General features: G+C 45.0%; 1 protein-coding gene across 6 annotated transcripts in view; it reads right to left on the bottom strand.

Moving 5' to 3' along the window:
* PTBP1 (polypyrimidine tract binding protein 1) overlaps positions 1–21,314 on the bottom strand; it is a 28,707-nt gene extending 7,393 nt beyond the window's left edge. The window contains exons 1-7 of one of the 6 annotated variants that reach the window (XM_087769500.1): positions 21,174–21,309; positions 17,038–17,068; positions 4,876–4,951; positions 3,866–4,038; positions 2,688–2,834; positions 1,271–1,441; positions 383–493 (exon numbers count right to left, since the gene is read on the bottom strand). In XM_087769500.1, the coding sequence (XP_087625626.1) occupies positions 383–493; positions 1,271–1,441; positions 2,688–2,834; positions 3,866–4,038; positions 4,876–4,951; positions 17,038–17,068; positions 21,174–21,181 (717 nt within the window). In that variant the 5' untranslated portion in view covers positions 21,182–21,309. Of the gene's footprint in view, positions 1–382; positions 494–1,270; positions 1,442–2,687; positions 2,835–3,865; positions 4,039–4,875; positions 4,952–17,037; positions 17,069–18,995; positions 19,019–21,062; positions 21,083–21,173 lie in introns of those variants that run through there. The other 5 variants (XM_087769501.1, XM_087769503.1, XM_087769502.1 and 2 more) reach the window with 5 other exon arrangements.
* Between the last annotated feature and the right edge of the window lie 4 nt (positions 21,315–21,318).

Below are 21,318 nucleotides of genomic sequence, written 5' to 3'. Positions count from 1 at the left end.
GCAAGGAAACAAACCATTCTTCATCCAAGATGCATTTATACTAAGATCACAGCAACAAATTTCTGGAGAGAGAAGGTTTTACATCATCCCAGGTACCTGTGTGCATCTTCAGGCGGAGCAGGTATCTTGCTTTATGTGGAGAGAAAGCACCGCTTCATTTATCCCTTCCCTTTATTCACCCAAGTTAGCCGTGCTGCTCTTGGCGGGGAAACTCCCTCCCACTCACACACGTGATCTGGCATGAGGGCAACGCTTGCGTAAACCCGATACGACCACCAAATACTCCCAAGTGCTAGTTTCTAACATTGATCCTAGATTAATAAAAGCAAGCCTAAGAAGTTCAAGTAATTCAGGTGTTTAGCGCTGCAAGCATACTACTCACCAGTTTGGCATGCTGAGCGCTCACTGGGTCAGCATATTGTAACAGGGCCTGAAATTGGTTGTTCTTCGTGAATGTAATTATCTTCAAGACTGTACCAAATTTGGAAAAAATCTGCAAGATAATATTTACATATCGTTATCTCATGTCTAGTAAGTTAATTTCATATTGATCTCCATTACTAGAAGCAGAAACAAAAGTTATCCTTTCACCTTGTTAGCTTCCCAACTGAAAAATTTAGGGTTCTGAACTACACCATGGGCGTTGTTTAACTTGCATCATGGCATCAGCCTAGAAAAACATCAGGGTGACTGAACTGCCCCTTAATAAAGTTCTCATTACGAATTCTTACCCAGGAAGATTCACATACACCTTCACAAAATGGAACTTTTCCAAGAATTTCAGGGATTCTTAAATGCAGTCAAGCTTGCATTTTAAACACGAAGATTAAGTTAAGCAACCACAGCAGACAGCAGGAACTTTCCGAGTCAGCTACTGCCTAAATAACTCCCAGACACTGTATTTGCTTCCCCCTACCCTTGCACAAGGACATGCAGCAGCTACTTCTGCTAGACCCTAAACAGAACTTGAAGAGTTGTCTTGAAGACAAATATTTGTCCCTTGCACTGTACCAGACTGTAATCCAATTAAAATGGACCAGCAATCAAATCTCTGAAAGCCTGGCCAGATTGGGACCAAAAATAGAAGAATCTTGTGTAGGTGTCAGGGTCTCCAGAAAGTAGAAGTTTGACAGCTATGTTCAGAACTTGAATTATACAGATAAAACACACACGCTGTTGGAACACAGACATTGCAAATACAACAGTTCACTATTTGTTGCTACCCCTTCCTCCAGGGCAACCTCCAAGACATTGCAGTGACATGTTTTACCTGATGCAGAACATCTAGAGTGACAGGATAGAAGAGATTCTCAACAATGATCCTCAGGACAGGGCTCTGGCCAGCCATTGCCATTCCTGCATCTACTGCTGCAGCAGAGGCTGACAGCGCTAGGTTTCCAGACTGAACAGAATTCACTGCTTGCAGAGCTGCTTGGGCACGCTGCAGAACCAAACATTCTGTTAGACCAACACTTCTGCTTGCAAAAATACACATTCAGCTTTTCTCGAGCTTCCTATCTGCAAACTACTAGCAGAACTCAACAGTTAGAAGAACAAGAGAAAGCAATTTACTGTTCCTAAGGCTGGGGATGCAATGACTTTAGCACATTTTAAACATGGACAATACAATACAGACCACCCCAATCAGTAAGGGCAATGCAAAAATACAAACTAAATAAAATATGAAGTACTTATGCTACTGCTGGAACCTTGCTCAGCATCTACTGATGCAGCAAAATTATTCCATTGTTTAGAAAAAAGGAAAAACTAGGCTCTCCTGGGGTGGAACACATCTCCAGAATACTACAGAAGCTGACAAGACCGAAAGATTAATGCACATCAGCTATAGGGATCCAGGAGTGAAAACTGACTTGGAGTTTTCCTGTGGAGTCCCCCTCACACATATAAAACTGATGTGCTCACTGCTGTGCATTGGATTCTGGCTTTGTTAAATGCACCGAACAGTAGCATTTCATCTGCACAGCAGTAGATGCTCTGATCCTGATGAAAGTCAGCCTGAAAAGTGAGAGGAGGCAAACTGGATGTACTCAGCAGCCATCCTTGATAAGGAGGCACAAGTAACTTGAACTTCTTTCCAGTGTTCCTGTCCTGAAAGATTGCCAAGAGGAGCTGAGCTGAAAAAGGGAACTTTTTACCCTGTGCAGAGCATATCCTGCACAGAAACTCTAGACAGCCCACAGCCTTAAGAACTGCTGTGTTCAGGTGCTGCCTGCCTCAAAGCTAGCACTTACCAGCAACACATTGTGCTCTACTGCAGACACAAGTTTTGCCCCATCAGAGCTTCATTTTATATAAATCTTTCAAATATTAGAAACAAATGCCCTAAAGGACTAGACATTAATCAAGCCTTTAAGACAGGTATTCAGTTCAACTAAAGAATGCTAAACCACCGCTTCTCATGCCCTCATGTTCACCATGCGTTTTCTTCCCCTGACACCAAGGCAGTTTTAGCAGCTCATTTAACTGTCTGCCAAGACTTTGGATAGAAGCTATCGCAGGAGTCCTTATTCCATACACTAGAAGCTCGTATGCTCTGTTTAGCACTTTGAAGGTTAAACCAAATCTCAAAACCCTCCCAGGCCTACCCCAGCAGCACAAATCAAAACAGCAGCAGAGAACTGTCTGTCCCTCCCACCAGTACGACAACGTAAAGAACAAAAACTAACTGCTTGGTTTGGAGAGTTGTCTGTCTTAAGCTCCTTGTGGTTGGAGAACTGAATATAGATGGGCTGGCTTCGAAGGACTGGAGTGACTGTGGTGTAGTAGTTTACCATGGTGTTGGCTGCCTCCTCGGTATTCATTTCTATGAAAGCCTGCACAGAAGTCAAATCCAACAGTGAAATATTATCAAAGTGGCTCACGCTAGGAGACGGCATTAACACTTGACAACAGCACTGCACGATGATAACCTGAGGAGGAACTTCCAGTTGAACTGTATCTGATTTTCACAACTGCATTTACATGCAAGTTTTTGTACACAGAATTGTTTAAGAACCAACTGTACGTAGAACAAATGAGGATCTTCCCTGTCCAGACTGACTTAACGTAGGTAATGTTTCAGTCTCCTCCTAAGATCTCCATGCAACACGTATTTAGGAAACCGGCAGCGACAGAAGCGTCTGCAAGAACACAGCAATAATCCAGACTCTGAACACTTATATTAAGCAACTTTCCATACTTCTCTACAGAGCAGTAAGCCCACTCACTGTTCCGTACCTTTATGGTCTTCTCTACTTCAAAACAAAAACGTAAGGGATTGGAGCAAGTCATTACATTAAGCACTTACACATAATCACACCATGCAATGCACCAGAGGCACATTTTCATAATTAAGATTAAAAACATAGTATTTTAAGCAATGATTAAAGTTGGCTTGCTTTTTTACTCCTTAATTTGTAAGACAATTTTAGTTACCAAATTAGCGCACACCTTCTGCATTACCCAAGAGTGTTTTAGCTTTACCCAGCTAATTTATTGTATCTGTAAAGGTGTCCTTAATATGCAAAGTTACACTGGTGGTTACTCAACTGTCAAGCTGGCTTGAGTGAAAAAGGCCAGCTCATGTCACTGCTGTCCAAATAATTTACCTGGCCTGTAATTTAAAAACCAGGCGTAATGCTAATTATAAGTGACAACCTATAATTATGGACTTAGCTCCTTGTACAGTCTGAAAATAGTATTTTCTACAGCTCATGGGATAATCATGGAGAAGTAAAATAATACTATGCAGAAGTTATTGACTCCTAATACATGACAGTTGTTTAAACAACTTGGATCTGGTCTACTGATGACAAACTCATGAAGTCTTTGACACAATCCCTGCTTTCAATTATACAGACAATACCTGATTTTTTCCTTTCAACATTAGAAGATTGGTGACCTTGCCGAAAGGTAAGCCCAAAGAAATGACCTCTGCCTCCGTGACATCACTGGGGAGTTTACGGACGTGGATTACTCGGGATGGGACCCCAGCACTTCTACTATCACCTTTGAATTTTTTGCTGTCGTTTCCATTAGCTGTAAAAAGCAAGAGTTACTGCTTATTAGAGTGGGCTTGAAAGAATATGCACACACTTGACCACTTTTGACATACAGTTTGTGCTCCCCATCCAGCTATTACTCTCTTACAGAGAAATTCCATAGTCTAATTTAACGAGAGTCTGAAGACGCATGGCCTTTTTTTTTCCCCAAGTTACACGATGTGAGTGACATAGCTGAATGCCACTGCAATGGAATCAACTCTCCAGTGGCCGTTTTGCAGCTGGTTTACAGTACACACCCACCCACACTGCTGCTTTGTGTAGGTCTAGGCCACTAATTCTAGATTGCCACTTTATTCCTTTTCGCTTTGACTGGTATTCTTGGCAATGAAGCCGTTTGAAGAGGACGTCTTAAAGCAAGTGATATTAAAACAGATATGAACCAAACCGTAGGTTTAGATCAGCTGGATTATACATATGGTAAAGACCATCAGCAGCACACCACCAGACACGAGCTGATAACAGTCTGGCAGGGAGGCCACAGGCAGAGCACGAAGGGACTCAAAAGACAACGGTAGCTCAAAGTAAGACAATTCAAGGCACTGACAAGCACAGAGGGCAAAATTCTGGACTGTGCACCCAAGGATACTGTCTCGGGTGGGACTGCTAACCTCTAGATGGTGTAAGACTCCCAAATAGCAGCAAACTACTACATGCAGCCAAAATAACGCTACATGAAATTCAATTGTGCTTCAAGTATAACAGTTTACAGCAAAACTGAAGAGGTTTTAAAATTAAGTGGGGAAAAAACAGACCTCATCATAGTATTTGCAATACTTATCGGTTGCTGTTCTTTTTTTATAGGCAATATTACCTGCAGAAGAAGAGTTGCTGCTCATGATAAAGGGTCCGTTAGTAACACAAGCAGAGAAAAGCTCGTCAGATCCCCGCTGGAAAAAAAAAAGACGAAAGGTAAACTGACAGCATTTTTACTAAATTCTATTCAGGTACTCCTAAAGCAGAACAACTGAGATTAAGGTGTAGAGAAGCTGAACAGAAGTGAAAATACACTGACAGTGGGCAGTGAACCTCACCTCCATGATAAATAAAATATAAGTACAATCCAGTTTAGTAACTGAGTAGCACTATCCAATATCTCTTTTCAGCTATGCATTAGGAATCTTAGGAGCTGAAGCGCTGCTGAATTGAAGCCACTAAATGCAGCATTGTGCATTGATACTCACATTCTCCTGTTGTACCTAACAAAGCAGATTTCTGACTATTCGTATCGGACAAGATTTCCATTCTTTTAGGTTAAGCTATAACACTGTAGTTGGTCAGGAACAGCAACACAGATAGGCCTCCTGGCACTCAGAGGACAGAGATTATTTTACTGTGGGTTACCAGGAGTAAGGAAGTCTTAAGCAAAAGCCAAGTTATCAGAAGCTGGCCAAAACTGTCAGCGTATGACCTGGCAATTATGGACCAAAGATGTGTATTTTCCAGTTACAAGCAGAAGATGCAACTTGGAGAAACTGAGACCTGAAAGAAAGGGAGCTCTTCCCCTCCCTACCCCAAAAAAGGGCCGATCAGGAAAGTGAAGCTACTAGCAAAAAGCTACTTGTCAAATTTTACAGCAGAAATAGGTCCACGCATAATAATTTGGATTCTAGCACAAAATAGTCTGATCACTGGTTTGTTGATTTCTAGCCACAATCCCCAGAAGAGCAGCAACAACTTCTAGGACAACAGTACCATAAAGTCTCAGTAAGTGCATTTAAGTCAAAATACAGACTAGCATCCTGAAGGGGAGAAACCCAAGTACCACAGGTACAAAACCTCTGTAATCCCACCCTCTATCGCCTTTCCCACTAGGGGCTGTTCTGCGTTAAAGCCAGCAAAACAAAAAGCTGTGAGTAGCACAGCATATCCCAACATCTTGATTCTTTGCTTTTTCTTACTGCAGCACTGTGCATTTTAACTCTATGGAGGAAGAAAATATTTGACAAAAAATTCTATAACAAGCTATTCCTGCTAGAATTAGACTACCTAAGCAAAGTGGTATTGCAGAATGGCAGAAATGTATGTATTCTAGGGTTTTTACTAGCTGTAGGTGTAATTCCATCCGTTCGCACTAAGTTATTGAATTGCAGGAGCCTGGGCACTTCTCCGTTCTCTGCAAATAAAGCTAAACAGATTTATGGAACAGATTACCGTACGCAATGCATGTGGTTCAATTCATTACAGCATTCCCTGTAAAGTCACCCAAATTGCCTCAACTGACCAAGACTACTCTAACCCAAGTAGGAGGTATGAAAAACACTACACCAAGACAAAAGCAAACAAGACTACAAATTACTTCTTAGCACAATCTATACTTATATACATAATACAGCTTAAAATCAGTATGGCTTCATTTCAAACAAGTTGCATAGAAGACTTCAAATCCCATTGTAAACTGTGAGCAAGCACAGCAATATAAATCCAACTTATAAAAGCATTTTCTCATCATTTTCTACATTACTCTCACACAGCAAGGCCACGCTCAAAGGCTTTCATCACCAGGAAAAGAGAACAGAGCTCATCCCTGCCTTGGCCAGCTCCCACCCCTCTCGATGGAAACATACCCCGCTTCACACGGTGGCCACCAGAAAGGCTACCTCCCACCATGCCCTGTCTCCGGTGGCACCTGCAGTAACAGTATCTGCAGGACAACAAAAGCGCTCTGCTCAACCTCCCAGCAAACAGGTTGGAAAGTAGGTCACACCAGAAGCCCCAGAACGCCGAATTACAGACACAGGGCTTGGGTTTTTTTCCTTCCCCCTCAAATCTTGAATTTCTCGTCCGACTGCTCACTGCTAGCTCTTCAAAGACAGGCGCGAGGACTTTGATGTCCTGAATACAAGAAATTAGGCCAGGTTCCAAAACCGCGGTCCCTGTGCTGCTGCTGGTCACCTGCAAGCGCTGACCAGGTTCCACAAAGGCTACGGGCACCCAGCGAGGTCGCCTCCTTCGAACAGGGCGTAGTAATTAGGAATTGGCCTTTTAACAGCTGTTCTAATCAGCACTTGGATTCCCAAGTACAGCAAGAGGCAAGCTAGTCAGGGAGGCTATTAGACTGTGATCCCATCCTTTTGATGACAAATTAATGCATAATTCCAAGGCTAAAAAAATCCACCAGTTTACTGTAAAAAGGCTCTTGTGCCTGAACCACTGCAACCACGACAGGTACGGCTTTACCTTCGGTGGCCCGGGCTACCGCTGGCAGCTACTTACAAGAACCAGCCACCAGCAAACAAAAGCCCTACCAATGCAGGCAAGCGTTTATTGGCCTCATGCAACCCCCCGCATCAGGCCCTAATTGGCCTTGAACTTGTAAAGAAATGTCCCTAAATGACAACTTGTACATTTCTGACCATACGGAACTCCAGCACTCCCAGGATGAATCAATGGGTCTGTGCAAGCACGCTCGGGCAGCCTTGCAATCCATCATGGAAACGCCAGGAGAACAAGCCGCATATTTGGCTCTCATGGAGGCAACACTAGGAAACTATAAACTGGAAAACCAAACATTTATACTATTATGGAAAGAATTTAAATTTCCTGAATTTAACTTTCCTAATGGCTTGTTTAAAATAAACATTTTCTCACACATTTGAAAATTTACTTGCAGGGCACTCTGACAAGGAATGCTCGTTGCTGCTGGTTTCCACATGTCGATGTTTCTTTAATGAAAGCGCAATTTCAAATCCACTCCCCTGTTATCTTGGAGACGGTCTACACTGCCCACTGTGACCAGAGCCAGGAGGCAGAGGGGGATGATTGTTCGACATCAAAAGAAGCAGCAGTCAATTTGTAAGCTTCCCAGCTGGAAGTGCATGCAAACGAAAAGGGAACACTGCAGCAGTTGGAAAACTGTAATTATTGCAAGGTCCTTTCTTACACAAGGAAGCGTACAGGCAGTACGTACACAGGACCGTACAGTTATACCAAAATCATTCCACGCAGACTCCCTTCAAAAGAATGGCTTTCAAAGCACAAACCCAAGAGGAGCGTGCCCAAGGCTCCGAGGAGCTACGCTGGTTACACGGCGCTGCCATCGCACACGGGTACGGACGGCGCGGCCAGCCTTCCCGCAACAGACGGCAGTCACATCGACTACGGCTTTTCATCAGCGCTTGTTCTTCCTCCGGTACTGCTGGAGCTGATCTCGGATAGCCACAAGAAATCTCCACTGACGGTCGCTTTTGGGAATGACCTAACCTGAGGCAAACTGGAAACAAGCGCTCTATGAATCCGCACTCGGAGTTGGGAACTCCAGCAGGAGCCCGTACCAATCGCCCATCTTTACACCTGCAGTGACCGCCATCATCTCTTTCCAGACTCTAACGTCTTTTGTTTCTGTTCATGTTAGAAGCCATGAATCAGCTTTAAAACCATGTTATAAATTCAAATGCTCCACACCAAGCATCCTAATTCAGTAGAGCCAGAGGTACTGAAGTGAGCCTGGTTGTTTTATAAGGTTTAGAAGAGTTTCTCACAAACAACGTATCCATTGGGTATTTTGAATTATATTGGAAAAGCCAGTACAAAAGGTATTGATTCTGAAGTACTGTATTGTTTTATTTAAATGGAGGAGGTGAGCAAACAGCTGCACGGGTGCTCGGCTGCTCGCCAGCATCAACCCACAACACTACTTCTCTACCTTCTTTTTATTCCCCGGCTACCATGGCGGGGCCCAGCTGCGCAGTGCTTCGCTCGAGAGGCAGTTCTTCAGGCTCTGAAGTTCACATCCCTGCTCACAAGAGGCATTAATTTCTGTTGACATTTCTCTTTAGCTAACTCTTTTGCAGCTGGTATTTTTATGACAAGATTAACAGAAGCAACAGTGTGCTAGCAGTTACGCTGCTCTACATACAATTCTTCATTTGAACTAACAAATCTCCTCTTTCTGTTTATAGAAAACAAATACCACTTTTGAAGTTACACCACCAGATCTTACCTAGACCGGGGTAAGGCTGTTCCTACCACCAAATCACCAGTACCAGGTAAAACACTGCCTGGGATCATTTTATGACCGCAGCCTCCTTTTGTCTGAGGCACTCGTGGCTACAGAAGGTCTTTTGCTCAAGCTGCATTAATTTAATAAAACACCCATATTCCGTGTAGTCTTGCTATAAAGACTTCGTTAGTTCCCTCTTCTGCATTAGAGAAAGGAAGTCTGCTGCAAGGTAGAATTCTAATTTTTTTTCCAAGTTATCTTTTTGTCCACCCCCCAAACTCTAACCCTTTTTTTGCCTTAAAGTTTTAACAAAAAAGTTCTAAGAATTTTGAATTAGTCTGGGCTTTCACAGCTTAAAAAGCAACTTCTAATTCATATGAAAACCATAAATGGTCTCATTTTCACTAGGATTGTACCTGAACTTTACCATAGTTTGGAACGAAGCCAGAGATTGTCTCAGCTTCTACCAGCACACCCAGAAGTACTACAGAAATTCTCAGCTACCCCATATAATCCTTTATCTACTTAAGATCCAGTCACTTATTTCAAATGGATTACAATAAATCAACCGCATTCTGCCTGTGCAAAAGGCTAGAAACAAATACAAACTAAACCACCATGAAAATATTCATTTCAAGACAAACAGGTGATACTAATCAGCTTTCAGAAAGCAACAAGTTACAGGCAGAAAGCAAACTTAAAGCGATGGCAAAAAGACAGGGCACATGGGAAGGAAGAGGACAACGGCTAGAAAGGCCAGCAAGCTGCAGGCCAGCAAGCCAAACTGAAGATCTATGAAAAACTTTCTTTCCCTGGCTCCCTGAGGAGATCCCACGCAGCAGCAGCACTCTGCCTTTGGACAGGGAGCCCCTCACGCCGCTCCGACGATTTAAACAGATGAAGGCTAGCAGTATCCCTCCTTGTGAGGGAAAAGAGATTTAGGAGGCATACAGGCCATCACCTAACACGCACTTACAAAAAGCCAAGCAGGTAACAACTGCACCTGGAAAACCCCTCTCTGAAATAAACCAAGAAAAAGCTGTACTGTTAGAAGTCCTTGGTCTGCTTTTCTTAAGTTCAGATAAAAAAACACTCTGTCACAAGTCCTGTAACTCTGCCTGGCCAGAGCATGCAAGCGTCGCTCTTCTATTTCACTTTCCCTACGTTTGTAAAAAGATTTGGGACCCCGTAAAAGACGACCATAATATTTTACACACAAAATGACACAAAAATCATTGGGAAGCTCACACAAACCCTTTGCTCTGATGAAAGAAGCAAAAAAAATTCCTGGAGCACAGGAAGAACCGAGAGTCTCTGCAGCATGCTTCAGGGGCTCTGTAGGAGTTCAGCCCCAGGGGAATGGAAGAATGTGCTTTGATACTTCGGTCTGCAGCTCGGATCACTTTGTGAAAAAACGAATAAGAGAAATCCAGCCTGATGACATCATCATTCACACTCGTATTACATTCCAGCATTTTTTGCTGAGAGATTCAAGAGCTAGGAATGGAACTAAATTTAAACTACCAGGAAGAAGGATGCCAATTTTCCTTGTCTTCCAAAGGAGACTCACTTCCAGCAAGGCTCCCTTATGTCACCCCCACACGCCCCTCTTGTCCCCCCTCCTGCCTCCAACACTCTTTAGTCATTTAAAGGTAGAGCAGTGTGAAAAACATTCCAACTTGGGTCACAAACAGAAAGTGTGAGCCGACTTTTTTGTGAAAACATCTCTGAAGAACACATTACAACTGCATCCTCCTTCAGTCCTGGTAAAGTCGGAAAGTTAAGAGCAACACAAAATAACTTCAAGATGCTGAAGACTGCAGCCTCCGAGGCGGCTGCTAAGCGCGGCGTGACGCTGCCGTCCCACCGGCCTGTACGCCGCAGCTAAAGCTGTGTCGCGTCGCTCGCCCCTCCGCTGCGCCCTGTTTGAGACAGGCAATTCGCAATCCCGTCAGAACCAGGAGCAGGAGGTGGGGGAGAAATCCTTTTAGTTCGCCCAATTGCTCACTGCACCCCTCTATCATTTATCAGATTAAATCCAACCCAGCAGTCGGCATATTGCACCGACATAACGAACCTGTGGTGGAGGCATCAGCCTATCTGGCAGGCTTAGAGTACACACTTTTCTTTTTTAAACTACGCTTTGTTCACTTGGGGCCAGCAACCACTTGTCACCTACCCCTTACGGCTTTTTAAGTTGTTATAACCTCACTCTTGTCTGGACAAGGTTTAGTCCAATACCTTTACAGAAGAGCCAGCATAGTAAACTTCCCACTAAGATTCACAATAGCATACTGGGCACACACACACATTTTCAGCATCTTTGGAACTAGGTTAGTTGGTCAGAGCATTGCAAAGAATTTCGGGCATTGGAAAATTATTTTCCTACCACACACACTGCCACAATAGCTGGTGCCATTTCTGTAGTATACAGATAGATGTTTGAGTTCCTAAGAGACACTAGAAACTTAAGCACTGCCTTAAAGCAATTGCTCACACAGCTCGACGTGACATTTTGCAATAAGATGCATTACGAGCTCACGCTGGCTTTAGAGCGAAGCCGGATCCTCAACCCACTCATCTCATCAGCCCCTCCCTGACTTTCTCAGTCTTTGCTACTATGGAGACACCCTGCGAAACAAACCTGCCCTTTGAGCAAATACAAGGTGGGGCCATTTTAAATAGCCCAAAATTCCTAAACTCCAAGTACTGCCATAATGCAGTCATTCTGGCTTTGTAGGGTAGCACACACCCAAGCTTTATGATATACTGTTCCCAAGTTGAAACTTAACTAGTAGTCAACCTTGAGCTTTTCAAATCATTGCAGTGGAGCAGACAGGTCCTCGGTAAAGCTTAATACAAACACGATCAGAAAGAAATACTGCTGGATGAGTCACTCGGGGAAAATGGAACCTACGGAAGAACGTTTTGTGACCCAATCTGTAAAATGGCACATTGAACAGGCAGGTTTAGAAGGAACTCTACGCTAATTCAATCTCACCTAAATTGCAGTTGTGTAATAACTACAATCTGCTTTGGCAAGCGCCGAGCAATCATTACACTGGGATTACCAAAACGCACTTGCTGAACTAAGCACAGTGTTCAACAAGTTTTCATATGAAGCCTGAAAGACAGCTATACCAGAAGCACACAGAATTTGAAATTAAATAATGCTTACTTTTCCTGCTAGTGTGAGAGAGAACAAAGGTGGCACCAGCACATGTACCTTTTCTAGTTTGACAATACCTGAGACAGATGGCAGTGACTCAGAGACCAGAGCCCACCCCTACACTTGTGGGATTAAAAAGATAACATTGAATAAATTCATGTGTGTTCAATATTTCGCTCTTTTTTAAAATCATCACAGATTGAGGGCAAAGTAGGCCTGAGGTTAAAATAGAATATTTTCTACAACCATTTTATTAACTGGTCATTTTCTAGGAAGTCTCACACAATTTCATTTTCATCCAGAACGCGAGTCACAGCTTCTTTCCTTTCCAAGTGCAAGTAATCTGAGCTAGCTTCCACATAAAAAATTGGTTTAGATGTGACGGAGAAACTGCTTTAAACAGATCTAATAGCTGATAAGCCTGCAGTAGCTATCTTGATTAGCATCTGTGCTTCAACCAATAGCTTAAATTCCTGTTAAACTTAATACAGACTTAAACAGTTTTCATAACCCAACCAGAGGGCTTACCAATTGCCCTGCGAAGGACGGTTATCTATAACTTGAAGACACAGGTGCGTAAAACCTGCGTGCAACACTAACACAGATTAGATCAAGCTATTTACCGAATCCAGCTGACACGATGCTTGCCAGAAGACATCCATGTACCTTGCTGCCGACATGTGGCTCACATGTGTGATCATGCCTGTTAGAGAGGCCACAAGAGCCAGCTTGTTGCAGCCTCTAACTAAAGCCATAGGAGGGGACTGGAATTTCCTCACAACATTCTTGGCCTGCTGCCTGAAGCCATAATTACTGTTCCCATGGCAAAGATCCTGGCTTGATCGCAAATCACTTCTATGCAGTCAGCCTGTATCACACTCTAGCAAACCCTGTTTTAAAAATTAACTTCTCAAATGCCACAGAAATGTACTTTTTTCTGGAAGCATCATATTTCAAAAAGAGCCCAACTTAACCAAGAAACTACGAGATTATTCAACACCTAAACTATTGAGACTTTTTCAATCACCGAAATGCAACTTCACGTAAAGCATAACGACATATTGTAGTTCATACTCTTTCTAGTAAGTCGGTCCTGCTCAGAGACCATTACAGCCCAAAGAGACAGTGGTATCCAGGCAAATTAAAGAAAGGGAAAGGAGATACAGAGAGTGATCTTGATCAATTTACTTAGAAGAGGCAACTGCAGGGGTCAGGCCCCGTACCTCAGAGTTCAAACACAGTGCCTCCATCTTAAGGCCATACTTCCTTTTCAGACAGCAATGAAATTATGGGAAGAAATAAGTCTTAAATCATGTGTTTCTAATCTGCAGGACATTCCAGAAGGCTGTGCATCAAGAGCCCCACACCAGAACTGTAATGAGCTTCCTGAACAAATCCACACACTTTAAACCGAAGAGCCTGCGCACCGGGTAAACGCGTAGCCCCGAATGGCTACTACAGTTACCGTCCTGATCAAAACCAGGACCATCAGGCAGCACGGTGCTCAAGCAGCAAGCCATGAGAACACCCGGGGACTACTTTTTTATTTTTTATTTTTCCCTGCCCATGGCAGGGATGTTGGACCCAGATGATCTTAAAGGTCCCTTCCAACCCAAACCACTCTACGATTCAATGATTCTGAGTCTTAAGTTACAGAACCCAAATATAACAAAGACCTCAGAACAATTAATAGAAGCAGGTGTGAGTACCCTTAATATGTAAATTAAGGATGTGAGAAAATCCTAAAAAAAGGTGCCAGCACCCTGCCTTTAGATATAATATATATATAAATTTATATATATATAAAAATAATGAGAGCAAACTGATACGTACTTTCACAAAGTCCTCAATTTCAAAGTCAGACTTAGCGACCAGGAACACTTATACAGCGGGAAGACAACCAGGAGGCCGCTGTAAGTTATCTTTGATGATTTGCTCAGAGTTTTAAGTTAGAGGCACTCTTCCTACTTGTCTGAGAATTCTCCAACTTTGGGACATTCCAGTCAACAACAGAACATTGAAAAGGTCTACTGGTGTCTCAGTAACACACTGCCTAAAGTACGACAAGAGCTGCCAGCTTTTGGGGACTGTAATCTTCCAATACCTTAACAAACTGGATGGAGTACTGTTCCTACCTTCTTTGTACATACATGGCAAGAATTAATAAGTTTACACCTCAGACTAAAAACAGTTTTCCAGCTCAAATTTTCATGTCTAATTTAGAAGTGCAGCCAGCAAGCTGTCTTGTGAGCGCAGCTCTAAGAACAGACACTAACAAAGCAGTTCTATCTCCACCTGAATCTCATTTCTATGAAAGTCAGTACATCACAAAAATACAGTTCCACAGCATTATTTTAAGTTATGAAGCAATCATAAAGAACATCTGCTTCTGAAGGGGGGGAATCAATTAATCCTTGAAGTGATTTCAGTGATGCCCCAGGGATCAAACAAATGCTGATGGATGAACAGAGCTCTATCATCGTAGTTATTTCAGCAAAGACAACACTGAAATGCTTCTGTGGTATTACAGAAACCTTCTGCAGTCCCTTCAAACTGCTACTGGCAAACCAAAGGAGGGTAGACTGAAGTGGAAGCAACACACAAAAGCAACAGCAAAATCTCCAAAGAGCCGCAGCCAACGAGGTTTTACACTCACCACGGAGGTAAGTACTTTTAAGCAGCAACTGGTACATGATTTGATTACACAGCGTTTTGAAACAGAGATGCCTGCACCTCTCTCCGTGCAGGAGTCCTGCAGTCAGAGGCTCTTAAGCAGTACAGAAGCAGAGTATGGTGACACTGTCTGGACGTAGCTGACCTGCACACAGCCACGTAGAGGATGCGGCCGTAAGAAGCCTTCGCTTTGCTCCTAACCCTGCGCAAACAGGATTCTAACTTACCTAAGCAAATCCATGACATGTATAACATGTTACACAACAACATTAAAGAATGTACTTCTATTACGTGATCTACGCTGGCATATTCAACGTCTTATTTAAACATAATCAGATAACATAGCTATGTCAAAAATAATTTTAAAACTTACCTTTATAAAGATGATTCGACTTTCCTTTTTGCTTCTGCCACTCTCTAAATTTTGATTCAACTTTCTCAAAACCTGCCTCATCTGACTTGACGAGAAACCTCATTTTCGATGCACGCTTTTGCCTCACCACTCCCACCCCACTGTACGACTGGCACGATCGCGGTTACAGCTCTGTCCTGCGCGAGGAGGGAAAGCGCTTGGATGGGTTTTCTCCCAGCCCTCGTTTCAGACCTCTGACTGCACTGCACTAGGGGCTGGAATCGCCCCCGCAGACGGGAGCGATGAGGCACGCAATACCACATCCTGAAGCTTTGAGATTCACGGAGGACTACAATTACAGTTTCAGAAGCTTCCTGGTCAAGTTTAGTTATCTAAAACCACTTCTTAAAGCTGCAGGAAGCTAAAGCTACAAATTACACATTGTTAAAACCAACTGAGGGGACTTTTACCTAGATTAATCAGTTTACTAGAAGATGCTGTATCAAACTGCTCTACAGAGGTCAAGGGATGACTTAGTCCACCTTTTATAATGGCTATGAACCATTAACCAACCTTATTGTCCCAGCTCAAGCCTTTCCTCTTCGTCCTCCTCTGATGGCAAACTGAAATCCTTGGAAGTAGGTAGTGTTCTCAACCAGAACCAGACACTATCATGGCACTACGATTAATTAAAATTTCAGATTCTCATACACGGAAAAGTTAGAGTGACCTTTGCCCTACAGCCATTAAACAGAGCCTCTTCACATGTTTAATGCTTATCAGAAACCCTAAAGCACTAACGAACATGCCTGTGGTCAACAGCATCCACGTCTAATTTTGTACTTCCAATACAAAAAGCTGTTTGCTGTCTAGGAGCACATTCTCTCTAATGCTCCTACTTCACTTATGTAGGCCTAACAGAGGTCAGGCTCCACAAGCTCAGCTCTACCTCAAATTAGTCCTATCGCACGCTGCATCACTTCACCAGCCTATTCAAGTTGCCACACGCAACCCTATTTCTTCGTTAATAATGAAGACGCTAACAACACACAATTCAGGCCATGAAAAAAGCTGTCAGATTACTACCGAGGGCCAACATTCACACACACACAATCGAATAAAAAGAACTCGCAGAGCTGAACTTACTGTAATCCTGATCCCAAAGCATTAGCTACAACGTTCACAGAGTAAAATAAAAAACCTTTAATACACGAAGGAGTGCCAGTCTACCCTACACATTCCAGTTTAACATTTCACAGGAACGAGCTTTTATCCTGTGAACACAACAGCCTATTACCACGCGCGGCAGATAAGGAGGCTCCTGTCAGCACTTTGAGTTTCAGGGCTAAGTCTGCACTTTCAAAACCTGAGACTAGAAGGGTAAAGGTCATATTTACTGTACTCACTAGAGAAAAATCAACAGCTAAACACTCAATTTTTTTGTGGCAGAAGGATCTTTGACATATAACTGAACAGGAATTCACATAAACAAAGGAAATAAAGTTCTAAAAAGAAAAAGGACCAATTTCTCCATTGAGAAGCACTGTCTAGCACACAAATAACAAGCATGGCTTGACATTTTAGCAGGGGAAAGGGCTGTTTCTAAATGCAATAAAGTTCTTTTCTGACAGTTGATAATCAATGTCCAAATGCCAAGAGCTAAACGCTGAGCCATAATAAAAGTTTTAAATGCACATGAAACTGTATTACCTTCTGGTTAAAACCAATTTACGTGGTACCAGAAATAACCCTTTAAAGCTGAAGATCTACATTTGGTGAGGCTAAAACTAGGTCAGATGCTGAGCAGTGTAAAAAGAGAGAAAAAGTGAGAAGTGCCTACCTTTGTACCAACTGTTATATCTTGGACAATGCTGTAGAAAAAAGAAAGAAAAGGATTAAAAAAGTTAGATAGGTTTGCCACAAATATCCAGCATAGTTTACAGTAGTAAGAAAAAAGCAAGTCAAAGTGCACAGTTGTCTCTGCAAGTGAGCCAAGGACAGTTTACACAAAGGAAAATTATTAGATGGTGATGGTGGAGACCCAAGACCCAGCAGCGCCAGAGAACTGCAGCTCTCCCACTTCCTACAGCGGAGCTTGCTCCTTCTGCCAGGGTACCGCAGGGGACTAAGACCACAACCCACAGTTAACACGGCCTAGCGGTCTTCACCGGAAAGCGATGCGAGTAGGACACCACCTCCGCCTAAACCAAGGGCAAAGGGGTCAGGAGTCAACTCCACCACCAATATTCACCTCTGCAATTCTTCGCAACCTTCTGTCCACAGGAGTAACCCCCGCAGGGTGTAAAGAGGCTATCTCTAGTGAAATCGAGGCACTGGTGAAGACAACTAACACTAGAGCTCCAGCGGCACCACAGACAGGCACGCACCAGGCCGAGCTGGGGCTGCGCCCTCAGCCAGGCCAAGAGCCCGCGCCAGGCTTGCGGCAGCCCTCCGGCCACGCGAACGCCCCTGCGGCCAGGCCAGCGCCAGCAGAAACAGCGGTGGAGAGGTCCAGGCGGCTCCCGGGCTGGGGTATGCCTGTACACAAGACTCCTCTGGCAATTCTTTTCTACTTAGGGAAAAATACTATTTCTTTTCCTAACACAGATCTGAAGGAAAAAAGTTATTAAACTCTACCATATGTGCTTAAACCTCCTAAAATGAGACTTCCTGATTAACTAGCATGAAAAATAGCGTTAGCTGTACCTCAAGCAACTCGTGCTAGCTCTCAGCAGCAGCAAACCTTATATATCACAGCATACATCTACTTGCAGCAACTTCTTTCATTGATGGAATCAGAACGACTTGTCTATGACTTGGCTTATTCTGCCTGGGTCCCTTCCAGAGAATTACAGTACCTACACGATACTCTTGCGGGAGTGCTCAAGGCAGTCTAAGGATTTCAGTTACACCCTTGCACTGAAGATTATATCTTTTTTTATGAACTCCAAACTACTGTAAAGCAGCAACGTAAAACTGAGAGCAGAAATGATCATTTTAGATTGAGACCTATGCAGTACTGCCTGTTTCAACTCCTATCTCCCAAACAGCTGACCACCATTTCAGAGTAAAGGATCCAAAAGTGGCTGGCCACCAGACCTGCAGCAACTTTAAGGAAACATGGCAGAGAAGCAGAAGGCAGGGCAGTCATTCCTAAAACAGCAATATGAAACCTGAAGTACTCAAGAACAACTCTACAGTGATTTAATGCCAGAGAACTTGCCTTTACTAGTTCTTCGTTCCCTACCCTCCTGCAACAATTCATCGCTTTTCAGGGAATTAAATACTGCTCGATCTTATTAAGTCATTCACGTTTCACCAGCTTCACAAATAAGCCGTAACACAAGCACAGGCCAGCTCAGCTCCCCATACTTCCTCTTCAAAACCAACCTGCCATGTCATCATAACCCAGCAATTTACAGCCGGAGTTACAGTCTGATCCAACGGCTGCTGCCAGGAAGCCACGCGATAGTTTCTTTTTTTCCAAGCGAACTACTTAAAGAACGCTCTGTGTGAGACTGCCGGGCTTCGCAATCCCCTGGTGTCTGGTCACCAACGAAGACAGATGGGTTTTGCTCAACTTCGAGGGCCAGCAGTAATGAACTAATTAAACCCATCTGCGCATATTAGTTTAAAGAATCATAATCGCTCTATTAGAATTACTAATTACGAGTACACATTTCTTCAGTTAAAATACATACGTTAACCCAGTGATTTGCATAACCTTAAAAAAATTATTTCCAGCAAAGCGTAATAAGGACAGGGAATCTCCCAAGTTTCCAAAACTCTCGCGCTTACCCCCGAGCAATTTCTCTGACTTCCTGTTCCTCTCCGGGGCCTCACTCACAGGAAACGCTTTACATAAAGTAGCCTTCACAGGGGATAGCATTTAAAGTTATCCAAGAGGAAGAGCTGCTTTATTTGCCAAGAATTATCGATTCCTGGAATACTGTTGTAACTCGCTTGATAACAAATACCACATGAAACAAGCACCAACGGTATTTAAGAACTTTTATTCAAGGAATGTGCAATATACTTCCAGTTCTCGCACACACCCCCTCAACACATTATCGTATCTTAAGTTTCATCCTCTTGCCCTATGTCAACCTTAAGTAGGGGATTAAAACTTTTCTCATTTCTGAAAGAACAGGCAATAAAGCCTTTCATAAAAATTACTTTTTACACGGAATGGGATCATTCCTATGCAATAAGGGGAAAAATCAAGCAGCAGCAGCATAACCTCTAGGCAATGTTCCAAAGCAGCATTTCCCATATGAACTCCTCACGTACTGACAAGGAAACTTATTCAAACGGGATCACTTGAAAAGCACAGCTAGGTATCGGTTTAGGTAGGAGAAGCAGACAGAAGCCTGTAGCCAGAGGGGCCGCTCGCTGCCAGCTAGGCAAAAACGTAAAACCATTTCCAGAGCAGCTCTTGAAGTTTCAACAGGAGACAGCTTTCACAGGGTGAACGACGTGCACCAGGGTCTTCGAAAGATAATAAGACTCGTATCTTACACTAAAATTTCTACACTAAAACAACAACTATTTTAACATATGCAGCAAATCAGCTTTCCTAGGAACTACGATGAAGACAGCCGATGACAAATCCATTTTTGTCATTAGAATGTATGATCTCACACGCTGAAGATTTTTCTTAAATATCATTCAACATGATGAGCAACTTGTTAAAAGAAGCAGAGCAACCTGAACTGCACCAAATCATAAGATACGCGATTTTTTTTTTTTTTTTAGATGCAAACACCACTCAGACGCCACCTTTCCAGCGTGTAAGGAAACCAGACATGTGACTACGCCTAATTCTCACCAGACCAGTGTGCCCGGGCAAGAAGCAAGGAGGCACTAATTTGGGCTTCCCGTACTTAAGGCTCTGGGAAAACAAACTGCTTACGCGGAGGCCTCAGAAGCGTTTTAACTACCGCGCTCGAGAAAAAACAAAAATCGGATCGCTGAAAAACTACGCCATGCGACACCAGAGAAACATGGAGACCTCATTTCTGACAGAGCTGCCGTGGCGAAGCGGTCAGGTTTACAGCGAAGGCTTCTGAAGCGAGACGCCGGGCGAGGTGGCGGCTGAGGAGAAATCCACGCAGCTCTAGAAAAGCCCCCCGAGCCACGGCGCCGCGGAGGGAAGCTGCACCTGGGGGGCGATCGGAGCGGCCCCGCTCCGCCGCTGCAGCCCTACCTGCGGGGCTCGGGTCGCGCTGCGATGCGGCCCCGGCTCCCAGCGGGCCCCGCAGCGCTACCGCTCCTCGGGAACGGACGCAAAAGTTGTGCGGACCGAGAAACCGCCCACAAAAGAACACCCGGGCAGACCCCCCCCGCCCCGCCTGCCAAAGCGCCAGACAATAGGAGCGAGGCCCCGGCGTGAATCAGCTGCCGGCCCCGGGCGCGCCCCCCCCCGCCAGGTGCGCCCGCTCCCACCGCCCCCCGCCCCCGCGGGGCCGCCCCGCCGCCCAGCCCGGGCGAGTCGCGCCGTGCTCGGCCCGGCCCCCGCAGCCGCACGCCCACGCGGCGCTCGCCGCCGCCCGGGCCCCTGGCGGGGGTCGCCGGGACCCCGATCCCCCCCCCCCCCTTCCGGGCGGGACCCCCGGCACCAAGCGGGAGCACGAGGCGCCGCGCCGGGGCGGCGGCCGCGGAGCAGGGGCCGCCCCCGCTCCCCCCCCCCCGCGGCAAGGGGCTCCGGGAGGGCGGCCCGCGCAGGAGACACCCCCCCCTCCCCCCGCTCCCGCACCGCCGGCGCCCGCCCCCTCCCCTTTCCGCCTCGCCTCCGCCGGGCGGCCCGGCCGCTCCCGCGGCGCCCCCCCGCAGGTAACGCCCCAGACCCCGGCGCGGGTCCCGAACCTCGGCCGCCTTCTCCCCCTCCTCCGCACCCCGGGCAAGGTCCGGCAGCGCTGCTCCGCGGCCCCCGGCGCGGTGCCGCCCGAGCCGAGGCCCGGGCCGGCGGGGACTCACCCGTCCATTGCACAGGGAGGAGACCCGTCGGGAACGGAGTGGAGGCGCCGGAATAGCAGGAACGGACCCAACCGCTCCGTGTTATAGACTCACAAAATGGCGGCGCCGCCCGGCCCGCCTCACCCGCGCCAACGCCCCATTGGCT

Source organism: Nipponia nippon, unplaced genomic scaffold (assembly GCF_047370975.1).
Source record: "Nipponia nippon isolate SJK-2023a ecotype South Korea unplaced genomic scaffold, ASM4737097v1 scaffold_31, whole genome shotgun sequence".
Classification (NCBI taxonomy): Eukaryota; Metazoa; Chordata; class Aves; order Pelecaniformes; family Threskiornithidae; genus Nipponia; species Nipponia nippon.
This window is presented reverse-complemented; position numbering and strand designations above follow the sequence as displayed.